At 33.0% G+C, this 17,267-nt stretch overlaps 1 protein-coding gene across 2 annotated transcripts; it reads right to left on the reverse strand.

Moving 5' to 3' along the window:
- Positions 1-2,347: 2,347 nt before the first annotated feature.
- Positions 2,348-9,961, reverse strand: LOC114368341 (histone deacetylase 19-like). 2 transcript variants are annotated; one of them, XM_028325653.1, is made up of 8 exons: positions 9,812-9,961; positions 8,505-9,040; positions 5,120-5,560; positions 4,375-4,605; positions 3,650-3,720; positions 3,522-3,579; positions 2,860-2,931; positions 2,348-2,780 (listed from the first exon to the last, which is right to left on the reverse strand). In XM_028325653.1, exons 2-8 carry the CDS (start codon positions 9,030-9,032, stop codon positions 2,688-2,690), a joined length of 1,494 nt encoding a protein of 497 aa, XP_028181454.1. In that variant the 5' UTR covers positions 9,033-9,040; positions 9,812-9,961; the 3' UTR covers positions 2,348-2,687. The 2 variants fall into 2 exon arrangements, with proteins under 2 accessions (XP_028181454.1, XP_028181458.1); XM_028325657.1 differs by lacking the exon at positions 2,860-2,931.
- Between the last annotated feature and the right edge of the window lie 7,306 nt (positions 9,962-17,267).

The following is a 17,267-nucleotide window of genomic DNA, read 5'->3' on the forward strand; positions in this document are numbered from 1 at the left end:
CATCCCCTCCTCGTTGCTGTAGAAATATTTAGTAACCTTTCTGGGTTTAAGATGCAATCTTTTTGTGAGATCCTTTTATCGATTATGTTTTTTAGCAATTATAGTTAATATTAAGTAACCGTAAAATCTTTTTATAAGTAATATCAAAGTATCTGAATTCAAGTGTATTGTTATAGTATCTGAATTTGTTATATTTAGAGATGAGTAGCACCTTATCCCATCAAGGACTTGCCTCACCCATTGCACAACAACAATGAAAGAGACAACAATGGAAGAGATGAGATGCAAAGCCCTGTAACCCACGTGACTTCTGAGTACAACTCGACAAGCCCTAGGTCACCTACACCTTTGGTAATTAATTACCTCTGCCAAACCATCAATGAGCTGTCATTTTGTTATCAACATCATATTACTTTTTTGTATGATTTTATTTACATTATGAACCAAAGTGTGATGAAGAATTAAAGGCTAAGGTTGGACAACTGTTTGATAAGTAAGAGCAAGGGGAACAATTTTACAAAAAAAAATATGCACATAATGTTGGATTTAATGTGCGCTCAAAAACTAACAATAAAAAAGGTTTGAAGTGAAGTATTGTGTTTGCTCGAACGAAGGTTACAAACCCAATAAGACAAAAGTGATAGAGCAAAGTGGATCAACTATTAAGTCTAGAGGAAGGAGTCTTGCAAGAAAAGGATGCAATGCAAAGGTTGTCTTCAAACCGGTAGAATAAGCTAAATATGAGCTTATTCGATGATTTTTGTACCATTTACTTGCATAAATCACCCATAGGCAGTGTGTTACTTTTAGCAGATGAAAAACTTGATTCATTTATATGGCTGACGGGAGGACATGAGCCAACTACTCTTCTGCTCATAGATTTTTGCATGTGATTTAAAATTCCTTCTCTCTCCTAATGCTGCGTGTTCGGGATGAAAACTCATGAGAACTTTCTGTATCCTAATTGGCCAAGTTAGTAAGTTGCAAAAGATGAGAATCCGACCCTTTCAAATCATATTTTTTATCTTTAGTATGAGCAAATTAAATTTTGAAACCCCAGCAAAAATAAAACACCACACTAAAAGTTTGAAATTACAGGTGGGTGGGTATCTTACGTATGTCATGCTGCACGTCGGGGAGTCCGCCAAAACGGCTGCGGTACACGATTTCATCCAGTAGGTTTCTAATGAGTCGAAGTCGGTGTTGAAGGGGACATACTTCGCCGTGGAGTCGTTCTCCGCCGCGTGGTGGCGGCGGGCCTCATCCTTGATGTTCAGTATGCAAAAAACATGGAATGGTTGTTGGTGGTGACGTGTGAGGAGGTGCACGTGTAGTTTTAATTAACAATTAAATTTAGATCTTCTATTTTGATCTAAGGGTTACTATTTAATCCTGTCACCTCTCATAATAAAACATTCCTCTCACTTTATATATATATATATATATATATATATATATATATATATATATATATATATATATATATATATATATATATACACTCAATTCTGAACTATTAATACAAAAATTGAAAGAGGGTGAAAGAGAAAGAGGAAAACAGAGGCAGGGGAAGGAAAATAGAAGTGAAAGATGTGAAATAGGACGGAAAAAGAAAAACAGAGCAAAAAAAAAAAATCCTGCAGGAGTGGAAGGGGGTCATCGAATACGGAGGATCCCGGAAGAAAAAAAGCTTGGAGAGGCTGTCATGCACAATAAGGAGAATGAAGGGTCGAGGGGTTTTTTGTTCTTTGATGTTGATACTTGATACAATCTTAAAACTCCCAAAACACCCCCACTAATTACCCTCAGTAAGGTTATTTTTGGGGTTTTAAACAATTTCAGACGGATCTCCCGGTAAATTTTGAAACAATCCCACGTTCCCCCGTTCAAGCGGCCCCATCTATACCAGCTGCCACGCACGACCCAATAGGAACGATTTCAGCGCCCCTCTCTAGATAAGAAGCAGAACGCGCCATCACCTACAGCCCTTTCCTCTGCCGGGGACTTCCACGAAATGAAAACGGGCGGCATCGTCGTATGCTCGACATTGGTTGCCCTGGTTTATATCCCGGAGTACTCCTATGGCCGATCTGTCACCCAACCTACTCAAAAATCGAAAGGCTTGACCCCGTCCCGTTTGGAGAATGACCCTTATGGCATGGCTTAGTCAGTTATTCTCGCAGTTCAGATAAGATTCGGACCGCCACTTCTCTGAAAGCATGGTTCTTGCCTTCCTCTTTCCTCCCTCCTTGGAGCTCGTCGCACCACTGAACTGAGATGCAACGGTCTCCTTGTAGTGGCCCAGTGCCACTATGCACTGCTATCGACAAATGACATAGATTTATGGTGAAAGAATGAGCTTGTTTAATCATTTTTGCAAGAAACACAAGATGAATGTTATACTTCATCTCAACGGATCCAACAATAAGCTGCTCCCTTGACAAAGTCTGCTACCATAGTGAAACATACAGAAAAAATAACTACTACATTCATCTTGCAGTAATATGAAACATCAAAAGCCAAGGCAAGCTTGCACCATATCTCTTCAGTTTCCAGATAAAGCAAAAATTTGAAACACTACAGACGTCAGATGAATGCATGCCAGACTGCTTTAGGAGGAAACTATAATTTACAGGTCGACAGACACTAGTCAAGGAGAAGGTTGATCAGTAATGCTTATTATTGCTTCATCTTGGCCTGTGATCAGAAAGCTCTTTTAAATTATCCTGCTCCTCTTTGATGCATGGTTCATCCACTGCCATTGAGTCCACCCCCGACACCTGAAACATACAATTTTAACACCACCAGAGTGATCTTATAAACGATAAATTTTAGTTTATGAAGGCAAAAACATTCAACCTTGGAGCATGAAATCTCCTTGAAAGGCGTAAGATAATCTCTTCCACAATCTAGATGTTTATGATAACTTTCCTGAAATTTAAAATATGTTCTTAATTTGTCAACCTAAAAAGAATTAATTCATCTTAAAATTGTGAAACTAGACAAATCACTGTACAAGCACATCCTTTAGCAATTTGAATAAGGAGACAAGACAAGTAAACCTGAGCCCAATCACTAGGAAAATAAATAAATAAACAAAAGGATAGATACAGCTCGTTTTGATAACATTGAGTATTTTATCAAATATATCTTTTGATTTGTTAGAAACGAAACGTGTCACAAAAATAATAAAGCTATACTTTTAGAAAGTTGCATCTTTATTAAGAATCCCAGATGTTGGACAACTCCTTCTCGTGGCTGTAAATTCTAAACTTTTTTTTTTTATCAGCAAAGATAAATTAGTGTATATATATGTAAGTACCAGGGGTACTAAGAATACAAATTTTTGAAGTTCAGCAGACATATGGTTTCCTAATACAATCTTGAACAGTCGAATTACTATATTGTACTCATTACTTATTCTGATGCTTAGTACATTTAGTTTCAATAATATTTGGATGATTATTGGAAACATATTTTCTACTGTTACAGGGGCAAAGAAAACAGGTCACGGGACATACTGTATCTTTATCCTCAGCATCAACGCATTCACTTTTCACCCTTCTGCGAACAGGATTGCTGTAAAAACAGATCTGTTAAGAGCCTCAAAAGACAATGCAAGATGCACTGCAAAAGCACAAAAACATACCTGTCATCGCCAACCTCCCTGTCAGAATCGGGATCCCATCTTTCATCTCTATCATCTTGATCTTCATCTCTCTAATGAAAAGAGGCAAGTAATTCTCAGTTTTAATCGAGAACTGAGCTCATTCAATGATGGTAAATGAGAAAATCAAATCTAACTATGAAATTAAAATAAAACGAATCATTTGAGAATGATCTTACATATGTTAATGAACACAAGGATTTTTTTAACTTCAGTTATATAATATACAATGCTCTAGCAAGATTTCAATGTGAGTCCTCATAATTGCATTTCTAAAACATGTTTATAGTGTGGCCAAGTTTCTAACTGCAGTTTGCCAAGATGGATTTTTGCCAATAAGCTGCCTAACAAAATCTCAAAAAAAAAAACCCAGCAGATTTTTCCATTTCAAATGCAACATTGACAGTTTGGATATTAGACAAAGTTAAATGTAGTAACTCCACTAGGATGAAATAAATCTAAATAGTGGAATGATTTTTATTTTTTCTCCTTCAAGATCATCATTGAGAGAAATATATCTATTTCCTGAACATGGTAGCAGAGTTTGCACCATGATATGCTACTCAATAATATTTTTATGCCCAAGGATATTCAAATACTTTTCAACAAATATCTATGAGGGAAGGTGGCAACTACTTCGATAAATGATTAAGAGATGATATAACAAGAGTTGGAAAGTTGTATTGGTCAGTAGATGCAAAACCAACCTCTAGAAGCTCTGCATCAGGTGGCCGTTCCTGGAATGGGACACTTGGTGCATGTTGAAGCCTAGATAAATTATCAAGAAGTTTTGCTCTTATTTCATCCAATAATTGTCGGGAGTTCTTGTTTTCCATGTTACTTGGAGCAACATGAAGAGTATAGTCAGGACCAAAATATTCATAATATTCATGTTGAGGCATCTTATCATCTAGTTCAATCCCAAGAGCAACGCTAGTCTGATCAACAATCAATAGAAATTTGATAATCAGAGAACACTTTCTGCTTAAAAATAGAATATTTTCACTTGGCACAAATATCAGGTATACAGATTAAATCAACACTCCATAGCGAAGATACTGATTCCCATATATTGCATTTCAATAGGACAGCTAAAAGCCAAAAAAAAATTAGAAGGCATGCCTCCATTTTTAATTCTTTCCTCCGTTAGATGTTTTCAGTAGCTTTTTTTTAATAATGCTATACAACTATATGTTTGCTTTGAGTTTGTGCACCGTAGGGCATTATTCACACTATTGAAAAAGTGTATGCATAGAACTATTGTTATATCTTCATTGATATTATAGTGGCTTAGTGCCTGTATTTATGTCCGTTGCAGAGATCACTCAAATTATTACTGAGCACTTAATTATCAGGCATCAATATTCTTCACCCTTTGAAGGGAGACAGAGACAATAAATGATAAGATAATCCAACTAGGAAAAGTACATGAATGATCACACAACACATTACCTCGAAACACCAACAACGTGCCACATTTCTTATTGTATAGCCACCTCCCCCGAGCAATAGAAGGGGAACATTAAAAGATCTCATATATCTGACACACTCTGCATGACCTTTTATGGAAAGATTGAAACAACCTAACCTGTCCCCAGATAAAGAGTCAGCACCACATTGTAATACAACAGCACCGGGCCTAAAAATCTCCATAACCTTTCCCATTATTGGCTTAAACAAGGACTGATAGCTCTCATCATCAATTCCATCATCCAAGGGAACATTTAGTGAATAATATTTCCCTTTAGCATATCCAATATCACGAATATCACCTGTTCCAGGAAAGTAATCCCCAAACTTATGAAACGAAACAGTCATGACCCTATCGGTGGTGTAAAAGGCCTCCTCTACACCATCACCATGGTGGATATCAATGTCCACATACAGAACACGCTGCACAATGATAAAGAGAAAGTAGATTACAATGACAGAGCACTTCAGACAAAATATTTAATATAAAACATTTAACGTTAATAGAATTGTAGAAGGCAATGTCTCTCAAAACCCACATCTTAAAACAAGTTATAATGTAACCAGCCATATTAAGGCAATAACCAACGTCTGCCTCATTAAAGTAAAAGAAAAATGCACATTAAATCCCCTTCAAAAACAGAAGGGAAGCTCCTTCAAGTGTCACCCTCAAAGACAGCAAAAAAAAATTCACATCAAATGTGGACAAAGAAGTAGAATAGTAAAATATTAATCAGTTTGTCGAAATAAGCAATATGGAAAGAAAACATCATAAACAATTGCCTAGTTAGTTTGAAATCATCTCTAGGTTTCTGAGAACACCACAGCACAAGCCTGCAACACACACTACTTTAAGAGTTGAAAATAGCTAGCAATTACAATTCATTAAAAGAAAAAGAGCTACTAGTTAATTATCTAATAATATTTATTAAGCATAGTGAAGGAACCAATTCACCAAAAACCTTTAACCATTAGGAGAAACCCAAAAAATGGTTTCATTTTAGATCTTTTAACAGAGGTACTAATCAACTATTAATAGGTCAATGTTAAAAACAAGATTCTAAATACAGAAATATAAGGTTAAGTGCATATTAATGTAAAAGGGAATATCAGAAAAGGGAACCCCTAATTTAAGAGATATGATGCATGTACAACAATTCATACATCAATTTCTACAGCATTAGTTTTTGTGTCTATCTCTCTCCATCATTATTACATGTAATAAATGTTGTGGAGGAGAGAGATAGACACAAAAAATGTACAAATTGTTGTACAAATAACATTTCTCAAAAATGAATTATTAATCAATGATAACCAAAAAGCATACTACATGGAACAAGTATTAATTACATGAATGCTGATAGGTCCCCAAAGATTTAAAGGAAATATTAAGAGATAAAGGAGAAAGAAAGAGAAAGAAATCAAAGAAATAATTGATGGTATTTCTCTACCAAGGGAAGAGTTTATTACAGTTTATTACAAAATATCTATTTACGAGAGTAACAGTATTTATATGTTTCCCTTAGTAACTACCACTATCTACTAGCAATTATAATCCATCTCGCATAACCATTGTTTTTCTAGCATGTACTCACTTGTTCCTCTTTCTAACAAAATGCAGTTTTAATTCAGGAACCACTTGTTTCCTAAGTCATAACAATATCTCCCCTTGTTTGCTGAACCTTGTCCTCGAGGTTGAAGTTAGGAAACTGCTCATGGATCACCTGAACATCCTCCCATGTAGCTTCCTCTGAAGGACGGTGCAAGGAATCAGTAAAAAATAAAAGGACTACATAATTTCAGAAAGAAAACTGTTTGAACTTGCAGGATTTTGAGGGTCTGCACCTCCCCAATGCCCAAAGGCCCCAATCCTCTAGCAAAATGACAAGATATCCCTCCCTCTCAACACCTTCTTATTTATAGGTAACATGCCTTAACGAAACCATCTCACATAACTAACTAACTCACTAATATAACTAACAGATAGGTAACTGACAAGCTGTTGTAAGCACTACTAATGGGGCCACCTAACAATACTCCCCCCTAAATTTTCACCTTGTCCTCAAGATGAACCATTTGTAGTTGCTGAAAACAAGAGTTCTTGCACTATCTGCTGCGTTTTTTTTAACACTGCACTGCTGTCAATAGGTTTCCCCACTAATGTGCAGAACTAGTGCAGCCATAAAACTCCTACCAGGGTCCCATTGGTTGAAGCATGATGATCAAGCCAGACCAATCTGTGTAGTCTCTAAATAGCTTCAGTTCCTCCTGGGTCAAACACAAATGGGCCTGTTGCAAGTAGTAGCCACTTATCATTAGCATTGTCCTCCACTTCCTACAATTGGGTCAAAATCATTCAGAGTTGCAGGACTTGGCCTCCCCTTACATAACCAGTCTGATCTACTTTTGGGCTTGAGAGAATTTTGAGAGAGAAAGGAAACTTTATTTCTCATTAATCAGAAAATGAATTTTCTCAACTATTACAAGAATAGAGCACTCTATGTATAGAGAGTCTATAATACACTAACTACAGTGGTTACTAACTAACTAGAGTTAGACAAAGACTAAACATAAACAAAAGAGCTACAGTCACTTAAGGAGTAAGACTACTCTAATAGGGTTGTGCCCAATAGTTCCACCTCAGTTCTACCTCCTGCCTGGTCTGATGCTTGTTGTGGTTCTGGAATTGAGGTGAAATACCAATCTTCATTCCCATTTCTAATTCCAGACTAACATCAGCCATTGTCTGAGCACCCAGGTCTGGCGGTTCTGACATGGGAAGCTTAGCCAAGACATTAATCCAGCCCCTGGTAATGACCCATCCCTCTTCATGGCAAAGCCCAAATGTTGTGGCCCTATTAGTGATGATGGGTTGTCAAACTCGAAAGTCTATATAAACTCGTGGAAACTCCATAAACTTGACTCATAAACTCGTAAGAGTCTACTTCATATAAAATAACAATAAAATACCCAATAAATAATACAATAATTCAACATTTCAACACCATAATAAAGCAAAATAGTAAACCACAATGCAGTACATGAATGAGTCACAACAAAAACAGCCAAGTGAGCCAAGACGCCAAAAAGAATCCCTACTCAAGAATGTAACAGTATTTGTATACTTCCCTTACTAACTACCACTAACCACTAGCTATTATAACCCGTCCGCATTACCATTGTTCTCTAGCACATACTTACTTATCCCTCTTTCCTCTAAAATACACTTACAATTTTGGAACCTCTTGGTTCCAAACGGATGTTAAGGAATTTTGCAGATGTTGATCATGTAAAGAAATTCAATCTAAATTAAAATGAGAACAGCCATGCATCAATAAGATAGTTAGGGGAATTAAATTTGGGAAACCTCATGTATTTTGAGAAGTTCCAAAATAGCCAGCACAATGTCATTAACATAGCAAAACCCAGAAGCCTCACACTTCTTTGCATGATGTAGACCACCAGCCCAATTTATTGCAATATCACATACTCCATGGTTCAACTTTAGAGCACCACCAACAGAACCTCCTGCATATGTCTGGCAGAAAGAGTAAAGACCATCAAATACAGGGCAGTCTTCGCCAACATTAAACCTCTTCAGCTGTCTCAATTGATCTTGCTGCGTTTCAGGGGTGATGCCTCTCAGAAAGGCCACATAATCATCAGCATGGAACTTGCAAAGGTCCCTATCTTTAGCAGCCATAGGCTTCAGAACCTGCATGTGTTGAAGCAATCCATAGTGGGCTAAAAGAGCATGTGTCATTCGAATCCTGTGTGGTTTCATTGGGTGTCCCTGCCCATAATAATAGTTTCCAACCTCTGGATCATAGAAATATGAAACCTTTCTCTTCACACCATCTGACCCTGATGGAAGGGAGTTCCCTCCACTTTCCATTACTCAGTCTATAAATTACCACAAATAATGTTAATCAAGAAGCATAATAATAGTGTAGACAAGGAAAAAATTCAGTAATTATCAAGCACAAGCATTGAGTATTTAACAATCTAAGATCATAAGGAAATGCAGAGATCATGCACTGATCCATAATAAACAAAGTGGCCAACAAATTGTTTTCTTGATTGCCGAACACCAGAAGGAATAAATACAAATTAACTAGCCTTTATAATTACAAATTGAGCCTTCATCTACAACCCTCAAACCTCAGCTCAAAACTGGGCAGACAAATTAGACAAACATGTTTGGTTGCCAAGGTTAAATGATGATTTAAATTGGAGCAATTCCCAAATATGTACATCATCGTTGTATCTTACTGCAAATTGAACTACCACAATATATACTCAACTACGAAATTCCAAAAGGATGCTCAAGAGTTCAGACCCCTATTGTGAGCTAAACACGGAGAAAATATTAAAAAAAAAAAAACAGAGAATGAAGTTTTCACTTTTTAGCATCCGGATATCTAGGAAGAAGAAAGGAAATAAGATCTGAAAAGGGCTAAATGCCATTCAACCCGAAACTAAACTGCAAAATGAAAACAAAGACAGAAGAGAAAACACTGAATGTTTCAAAAGACTAGCCGGTTTCAAATATAATGACTTGGTAACCAGAGAAAAAGTAATCACTGGTCTCCATAGTCTCAGAGAAAAACCAAGAGAAATGTAGATCGGAGAAAAAACCAAGACAGAGAGTGAGTTGGCAGGGAGAAATCTCACTTTCGTTCTAGCTGCGCTAACGAATGGATGAGTTCAGAAATTCAGATAGTTGAAGACTTGAAGCAGCTCCAGCCTCCAGGCTCCGCCTCTGAAATTGATATCTGATAGTGTCAGAGTGCAGTAGACTATAGAGGAGAGGATTTGAAGCGGAGTAAATTCGGAGTCTCCTATATTTATTTACAGTTTTTTTGTAAAATGATCCAATTTTGTTTTTGGTTTTTGATATAAAAAAATTGTTATTCACATATGATAAATTTAAAATTTTATTTTTGTCTAAAATTTTATCTAAATCACTTTATTTTATTATTTAAAGAAATTTAGGAACAAAAAAATATTTATAATTTATCAAAAATGAAAAAAAAAATATTAGGGACAAAAAAAATCAGACATAAACGTATTTAAGACATATTTATATTTTATTGTTTATGCTTGTTTGAATAAAATATGTTTTATCTCTATAAAATTTAAATTAAATATAATTTTGATCCTCTTATTTGATTTAATTTGTAATTTTAATCTTCTAATTAAATTAAATTATAGACATTTAATCTCCAATTTTTAAAAATCAATAATTTTTTTTATTTTTTTCTACTTTTTTATTTTGGTCTAATTGGACCTAGTTCTAAGTTATAATATTAAGACACCATAAAAAATCATTTAATTAATTAAACTATAAAAAAAATAAGTGAAAATTAAAGATTTTTATCAAATTTGCAAATTTTTAAAAATTAGAGAATTAAATTAATTTATTTTAAAATGCGACCAAAATTATAATTTGGAAAAAGTAGGGGAATCAAATTTGTATTTTAATCTAAAATTACAAAGTTCAATTGTAATCTTTCTAAAAAAAAAATTACCATTGTCCATCTAATTTTGAAATATCGCATTTTTCCGTCTCTTTAAAAATGAAATGTACCACTTTCAGTCCTTTAAAATTAAAATGGACATTTCAAAGTTGAAGGAGCACGAAATGAACAAAAAAAAAATAGAAACTTAAACTTAACTGAAAATTTTAGAGGAATCAAAAATATATTTTACTCTTTTTATTGGTATTTATATTTATATTTATATAGAAGGTTAAAATGGGTCTGGTTGTATATAATTAATTATCTTGTGCAAGACATGTTGTATATAATTCGTTAACCTGATTAGCTTCAAAAAAGAAGCGGACCCTCTCCAGCATTCCTTCTCTCCAGCTCTCTCTTGCAACACTATCAACCCTTGGATTTGGTTATATCTAATGGTGTTAATAAAAAGTTGTATTCAACCAATAAAGTGCTATCAGCACATTAAAAAATTGTGTAGTGCTTTTATTCATTGGATAATGTAGAAAAATTGATAGAAATTAAGATTAAAAAGATTGTGAAAACCTATTTTTTAGTGTCTTTCACTTGCACAACAAACTTGGAAAACACATTCACCACTTCATTTCACCTTTTTTTAGATACACTTCATTTCACCTATTCTCAACACTTTGATCACTTCATGAAACACATGGCAGCAACAAACTCACACTAATTTTGTTTAGCACCTTAAGTATCCTTCAACAAATTACAAGTGGCAGCGGCAAAAATTCTGTAAGTTAACTTTTTTTAATAATTTGCTTGGTACTATTATTACAAGTATAAATGAGGTTTGTTGATTTAGGTCTTGTTTACTGAAATACGTTTTGTTTCTATAAATTTGTTTATTGTTTTAATAATATATAAATTATTCTTTTTAAAAAAATAAGACTATTAATACAAAATGCAAGATTGGAAACCAAAGTTGGGTATGGTTTTTGATGGCATTGAGAATGTTTAGAAGTTTTGGGTTGACTATGGTGAAAAAAGTTGGATTTGGAGTGAGAAAAAAGTATGCACACAAGAATAAAAGTGATGGCTCAATTATTTCTTGTAGGTTTGTTTGTTGCAGAGAAGGTTTGTGAAAGCCAAACAAACAAGATTATAATATAAAACAGTTAATCCAAGAAAGGAGACTAGAACAAATTGTCAAGTTAGATTGGGATTGAAGAACACAAATGGGAAATTGATGGTACATGTTTTGGTGGAAGAACATAATCACGTTTTATATTTAAAAGAAACAACTCATATGTTGTCATCCCAACATGTTTCAAAAATTCAATGCCAACAAATTGATCAAGCAGATGATGCTGACCTACAACATAGGAAGTCATTTGATTTGATGAGTAAAGAAATGGGAGATAGAATTAACTTAGGATATGCTCGCCTTGATCAAAAAAATTATCTCTGAAATAAAAGACAGAGGAGCTTGGTACATGGAGGAGTTGGGTATTTATTGCAATACTTTCAAAGCAAGTTGGTTGAAAATCCAACTTTTTCCCATGCTTATCAAACAGATGTTAAAGATCAAATCACTAACGTGTTGTGGGCGGATGCAATGATGCTTATTGGTTATGGATATTTTGTTATGTGGTTTCACTTGATTCAACATATTGCACAAATAGTTCACATAAACTACTAGCAATATTCTCGGGATTTAACCATCATCGTAAAGTAGTGATATTTGGCGCTACATGATTATATGGTGAAACAATGAGCTGTACAAGTGGTTTTTTTTAGACTTTTTTGGAGGCACATAAGCAAAAAATGCCTAAAACAATTTTTACTGATCAAGACCAAGCAATGGCAAAAGCACTATTTGAGGTTATGCTTGGAGCTTACCATGGCCTATGTACATGGTACTTGAATCAAAATGGCATGGAGCACTTAGGTAATTTAATGAAGGGTGATTCTCATTTTCTACGTGACTTTAATAAGTGCATGTATGACTATAAAGATGAAGAACAATTTGAAGAAGGTTTAAGAACTATTATAAAGTATTGTGTGAAGAAAAACACTCGCTTGCAAAAAGTGTACACTTTGAAGGAAAAATGGGCACACTGTTACATGATGAAGGCTTTGACTTTAGGAATGCAAAGCACTCAACCAAGTGAAAGTATCAATGCACACATAAAAAGTTATATGAATGTGAACTTGGATATTATCAAGTTTTTTAAGAATTTTGAAGATTTTGTAGAAGCAAAGCGATATGAAGAATGAAAATGTGAATATGAAACACCAACAAAATTAAAGACTAAAGAACACATATTCTGATATCTTGCAACAAATGTTTAAACTTTACACTCCATTTATTTTTTATAAGTTCCAACATGAGTATGAGTTGTTTGAAACATGTAGTGTGAAAAGCATGAATAAACAATCATCTTTAGTTGATTATGTGATTTCCATGACAATGGATTTGGGAGAGTGGCGAGTGTCTTTTGATTTGGAGAACAAATCCATTTCTTGCTCTTGTCGTGAGTTTGAGAACTTTGGCATACTTTGTTGTCATCGTTTGAGAGTCTTTATCCATATTGATGTCAAATCGATGCTCGAGCATTATATCTTAAAGAGGTAGCAAAATTAGCAAGAAATGGGGTTTTACATACTATTGATGTTGATGTGGTACAAAGTGTTGATTTTTTCTCAACACAATACTACAAAGAGATTTGTCCTCGCATTATTAGGATGACCAATGAAGCATGTAGAAGTTAACAATCATTCATGTTTCTTGAAAAAATTGTAGATGAATTGGATAGGCAAATGCTAGTGTTTAAAAATAATCGAACGATTAAAAAAATGAGTTTATTAGCAAAATTAAAGAGATTGCAAACAATTATGATGATTCAACACAAGTAAAGGGGTTCAAGAAAGAGAGAAGGCAAGAAGGGTTCAAAGCATATGAAAAGTTGGGTGGAGCAGCAATTTACAAAAAAAAAAAAAAAAGTGGTGGCTCAAGTGCTTTAATGGTAATATTAAATAATGATTTTTTATGATTAACTTTAGTCAATTACATAATTTTACTTTTCCTTTTTTTTTCATGTGGAGAAATGAAGGTAATAAAAGGAGGGTAAAACACCAACCTACCAAAGGAAGACAAAGTAACGATTTTAGTATTTTACAAAATCAAATGTAATATGAGGTGTCCATTAAAGATGCACCTACATGGTTCAATGATGCATTCAATCAATCATCATTGGTAAGCTAATATGAATTTCAATATATGAATGAACTAAAGAAGTTGTAGTAATTAAATGCTTTTGTCTTTTTTTAAGGAAACCAATGACACTTTAAACTAGCTTATTGATGGTAAGTTTCAATAAAACATTAACATGTGTTATATATATATATATATATATATATATATATATATATATATATATATATATATATATATATATATATAACTTGTGTCTTTCTAATTATAGGTACAACTTGATGAGGATATGACAACATTGACAAATCCATAAATACGTGGAACAAATCTTTTTTGGAGTTATACTTCGTTTGAGTACAAAGGAAATCTTTTCCGAATATGGATTTTTTTAAGTGAAACTATCAATTTAGTAACATGTGGTCAAATCTTGACAATTGTAATATCAATTTAGATATGAGAGAAAAAAGGATAAGGAAAAAAGTTTTGAAGGTAGATGAGATGTAGAGATTGAGATGTAAATAAATTAATCTTAAAATGTTTATTTTATTTTAATATATATTAAAACCTTAAATATTTTTTCGTTATGTAAATGTCTATTTTTTATTTTAGTTCCTGTAAATTATATTTTTTATTTTATTTTTATCCTTAAAATTAATGATGACATGACACCTCATGCTGACGTGGTATTATAACATCATCAATCTATTTGTAATGTCATCACTTTTGTAATGAAGACTAACAAGAATGAAGAAAAGCAAAACAAATATAATTTACATAGACTAAGGCAATATTTTTTTGTATGGATAAAAATAAAAATAAAAATACTAAATTGCATGAACAAAAAATATATTTAAGCCTATTTAAAATCCAATAACAAAGAGGTGAGGTGAAATGCGAACGAATATGTTTTCATTCATGTAAGACTTAATGTAATTTTTGGTTCATTATGTTTCACAATTATTTCGTTTTGATACGTTAAGTTTTAAAAGTTTTATTCTAATTTTTTATGTTTTCAAAATGAATCATTTTGGTTATTTTTTCAATTTTCCGTTAGAAATGTTAGTAATTTGTTAACTTTTCAATTTTAATATGGTTTAATGTCATTTTTTGTCTATTATGTTTTACAGTCGTTTCGTTTGGTATATTATGTTTTAAAAGTTTCATTCTGGTCATTTATATTTTTAAAATGTATTGTTTTAATCAATTTTTTGTTAGAAATTTAGTATTCGTCAATGTTTTAAATTTGAGAATAGTTGAGTTAACATTGTGGTGGCTAAAACCCACCACTATCTTTTTTATTTAAAAAATTAAAAATCACCAAATAAATGAAAAAGTAGATATGAAATCACAGACCAAAAACAACAATCTTTATGCTCATATTATTATTAGTGTTATTATATTCATTCAATTTAATCATTTAGTAACAATAATAGTTTCATTCATCAATTATTCTTAATCATAATGGATAATGACCTCTTCTCTTTCCGCTGCTTCTCCTCTTGTTGTCGATCAAAAAATATCGTTGTTGTATGCGACCAATATTTTTGGTTGTTTCATCGAGATTATGTGTTGATATTGTTCAATTTGTGTGATTATGTATTTTTTACCCTTTTTGAGAAAGAAGTTGAAAGAGATGATATTTTTTTGTTGTTTATTTTTTTTTAAAAAAAGATAGTGATAATTTTTAGCCACTAATTTATAAAGTTAATTGAAACGCACCATTTCACTAACTCTTCTTTCCTGAAAAATTTAATCTCTCAATCTTTCACTCATCTCCTTCCATGGTTCCGAAATTTTAAAGCTTTTTGCTTCCTTGGGCATTTCCCAACACGCGAAGGTGACGGGAGAAATAGGGAAACACTACTCATTTCCTTAGATTTTTTCTATTCGATCTCTTTAAGGTAAAAATGTATAACCCATTGTGTTAAATGAATATTTTATAACACTGAATAACTATGGGTTGTGTGAAAAGGGTTAAGAACTAAGTATTAGAAATTAATTGTGATTTCCTCAAAACCCTAGGTTTGCTAAAATTGGGGATTTTGTCTAATTCCTTGTTCTATTATTTTAAATGTTTAGATCCTGTGAAAAATACGGTGGTTGATCTTCCTAACAGGAGTGAAAGACATTTATTGCATTATTTAGGTGAGTAGCTAATTTACTTAGCAATATTTTTAAAGTTCATTTTGGAGAAGCAAGTGTACTTCAGAATATATATATATCCTTGGTGAGCTTTGAATTTTACTTTGAGATTTTGATAATATATATAAGGATGAATGTTGAACTATTTGTTTAATTTTATTTATGGTGAGTTCATGAATGATATTGTCGTTTGCTACAATGAAGAGAGATAATGTAGCCTATTAGTTGAATTTTCATAGTATAATTATATTGCCATTTGCTACAACGAAGAGATAATATAACCTATGAGTTAATTTCTCATAGTATAATGATATGTGTCGTTTGCTACAACGAAGAGATAATGTAGCCTATGAGTTGAATTCTCATAGTATAATTATATTGTCGTTTGCTATAACAAAGAGATAATGTAACCTATGAGTTGATTTCTCATAGTATAATGATATGTATCGTTTGCTACAACGAAGAGATAATGCAGCCTATGAGTCAATTACTCATATTTATATGTTTCGTTCACGACAACGAAGAGATAATGCAGTCTACGAGTTAAATGCCGTAGTTATATAATTATTGTTCATCACAACAAAGAGATAATGTGGTCTATGTGCACATAGTAGAATGAATGTTTGATTTTAAAGTAATTATTTTGGATACCAGGTTATCAGAAATTTTGAAATTACATTCCTTGAGTACATTGATTTCTAAAAGCAAGTGTATTTTTGTTTATTATTTATCTAATGTCATTATAACATTTCTTGGGATGAAAAAACTCATGCTAAATGGTGTTCTCCTTCCTGTCCGCTTTGTACGTTATGCTCTCACTAAGTTCTTGTGACTTACCCCCTATTTTATTTCATTTTTCTTAGATACACTGTAGTGAAGTAACTGACTTCTTGGAATTTGCTGACGTACCCAAGAATTTGATTATCTTTTGGTAAGTTTCTATTGCGTTTGATGAATATTTTGGCAGTATAATGCATCTATAGGGACCAGGGTAGTAATAGAGTTAGAGAGAATTTCCTTATTTTGAAATTTAAATGATCCTCTCTTATAAATATGAGATGAGGATGTACTTATGATGTTTTGAGACACTTGATGATTAATACTTATAATCAATATTGTTATTTGTGGATATTTTGTACAATATGTTAAGGGTCATTAAATGTATGGAATAAGATATATTTATATAGATTTGTCCATATATATTATATGTTCTTTTACAGGTTATTTTGTATAGGGTAGATTGACTAGACTAAAGAAATCATAGTCTATGTGCCAATGATGATCTAAGGGTGGATCGTGACATTAATTATTTTAA

The sequence above is a fragment of the Glycine soja genome, chromosome 1 (genome assembly GCF_004193775.1).
Source record: "Glycine soja cultivar W05 chromosome 1, ASM419377v2, whole genome shotgun sequence".
Classification (NCBI taxonomy): Eukaryota; Viridiplantae; Streptophyta; class Magnoliopsida; order Fabales; family Fabaceae; genus Glycine; species Glycine soja.

Bases quoted from the DNA above. Each gene is read 5' to 3' on its own strand.
- LOC114368341 (XM_028325653.1), bottom strand. From the start codon at position 9,032: ATGGAAAGTGGAGGGAACTCCCTTCCATCAGGGTCAGATGGTGTGAAG. The intron at 3,580-3,649 runs GTATGTTTTTGT...CTGTTTTTACAG, and splicing joins AGGGAGGTTGGCGATGACAG to CAATCCTGTTCGCAGAAGGG. The intron at 2,781-2,859 runs GTTGAATGTTTT...TGTATGTTTCAG, and splicing joins AGGAGATTTCATGCTCCAAG to GTGTCGGGGGTGGACTCAAT.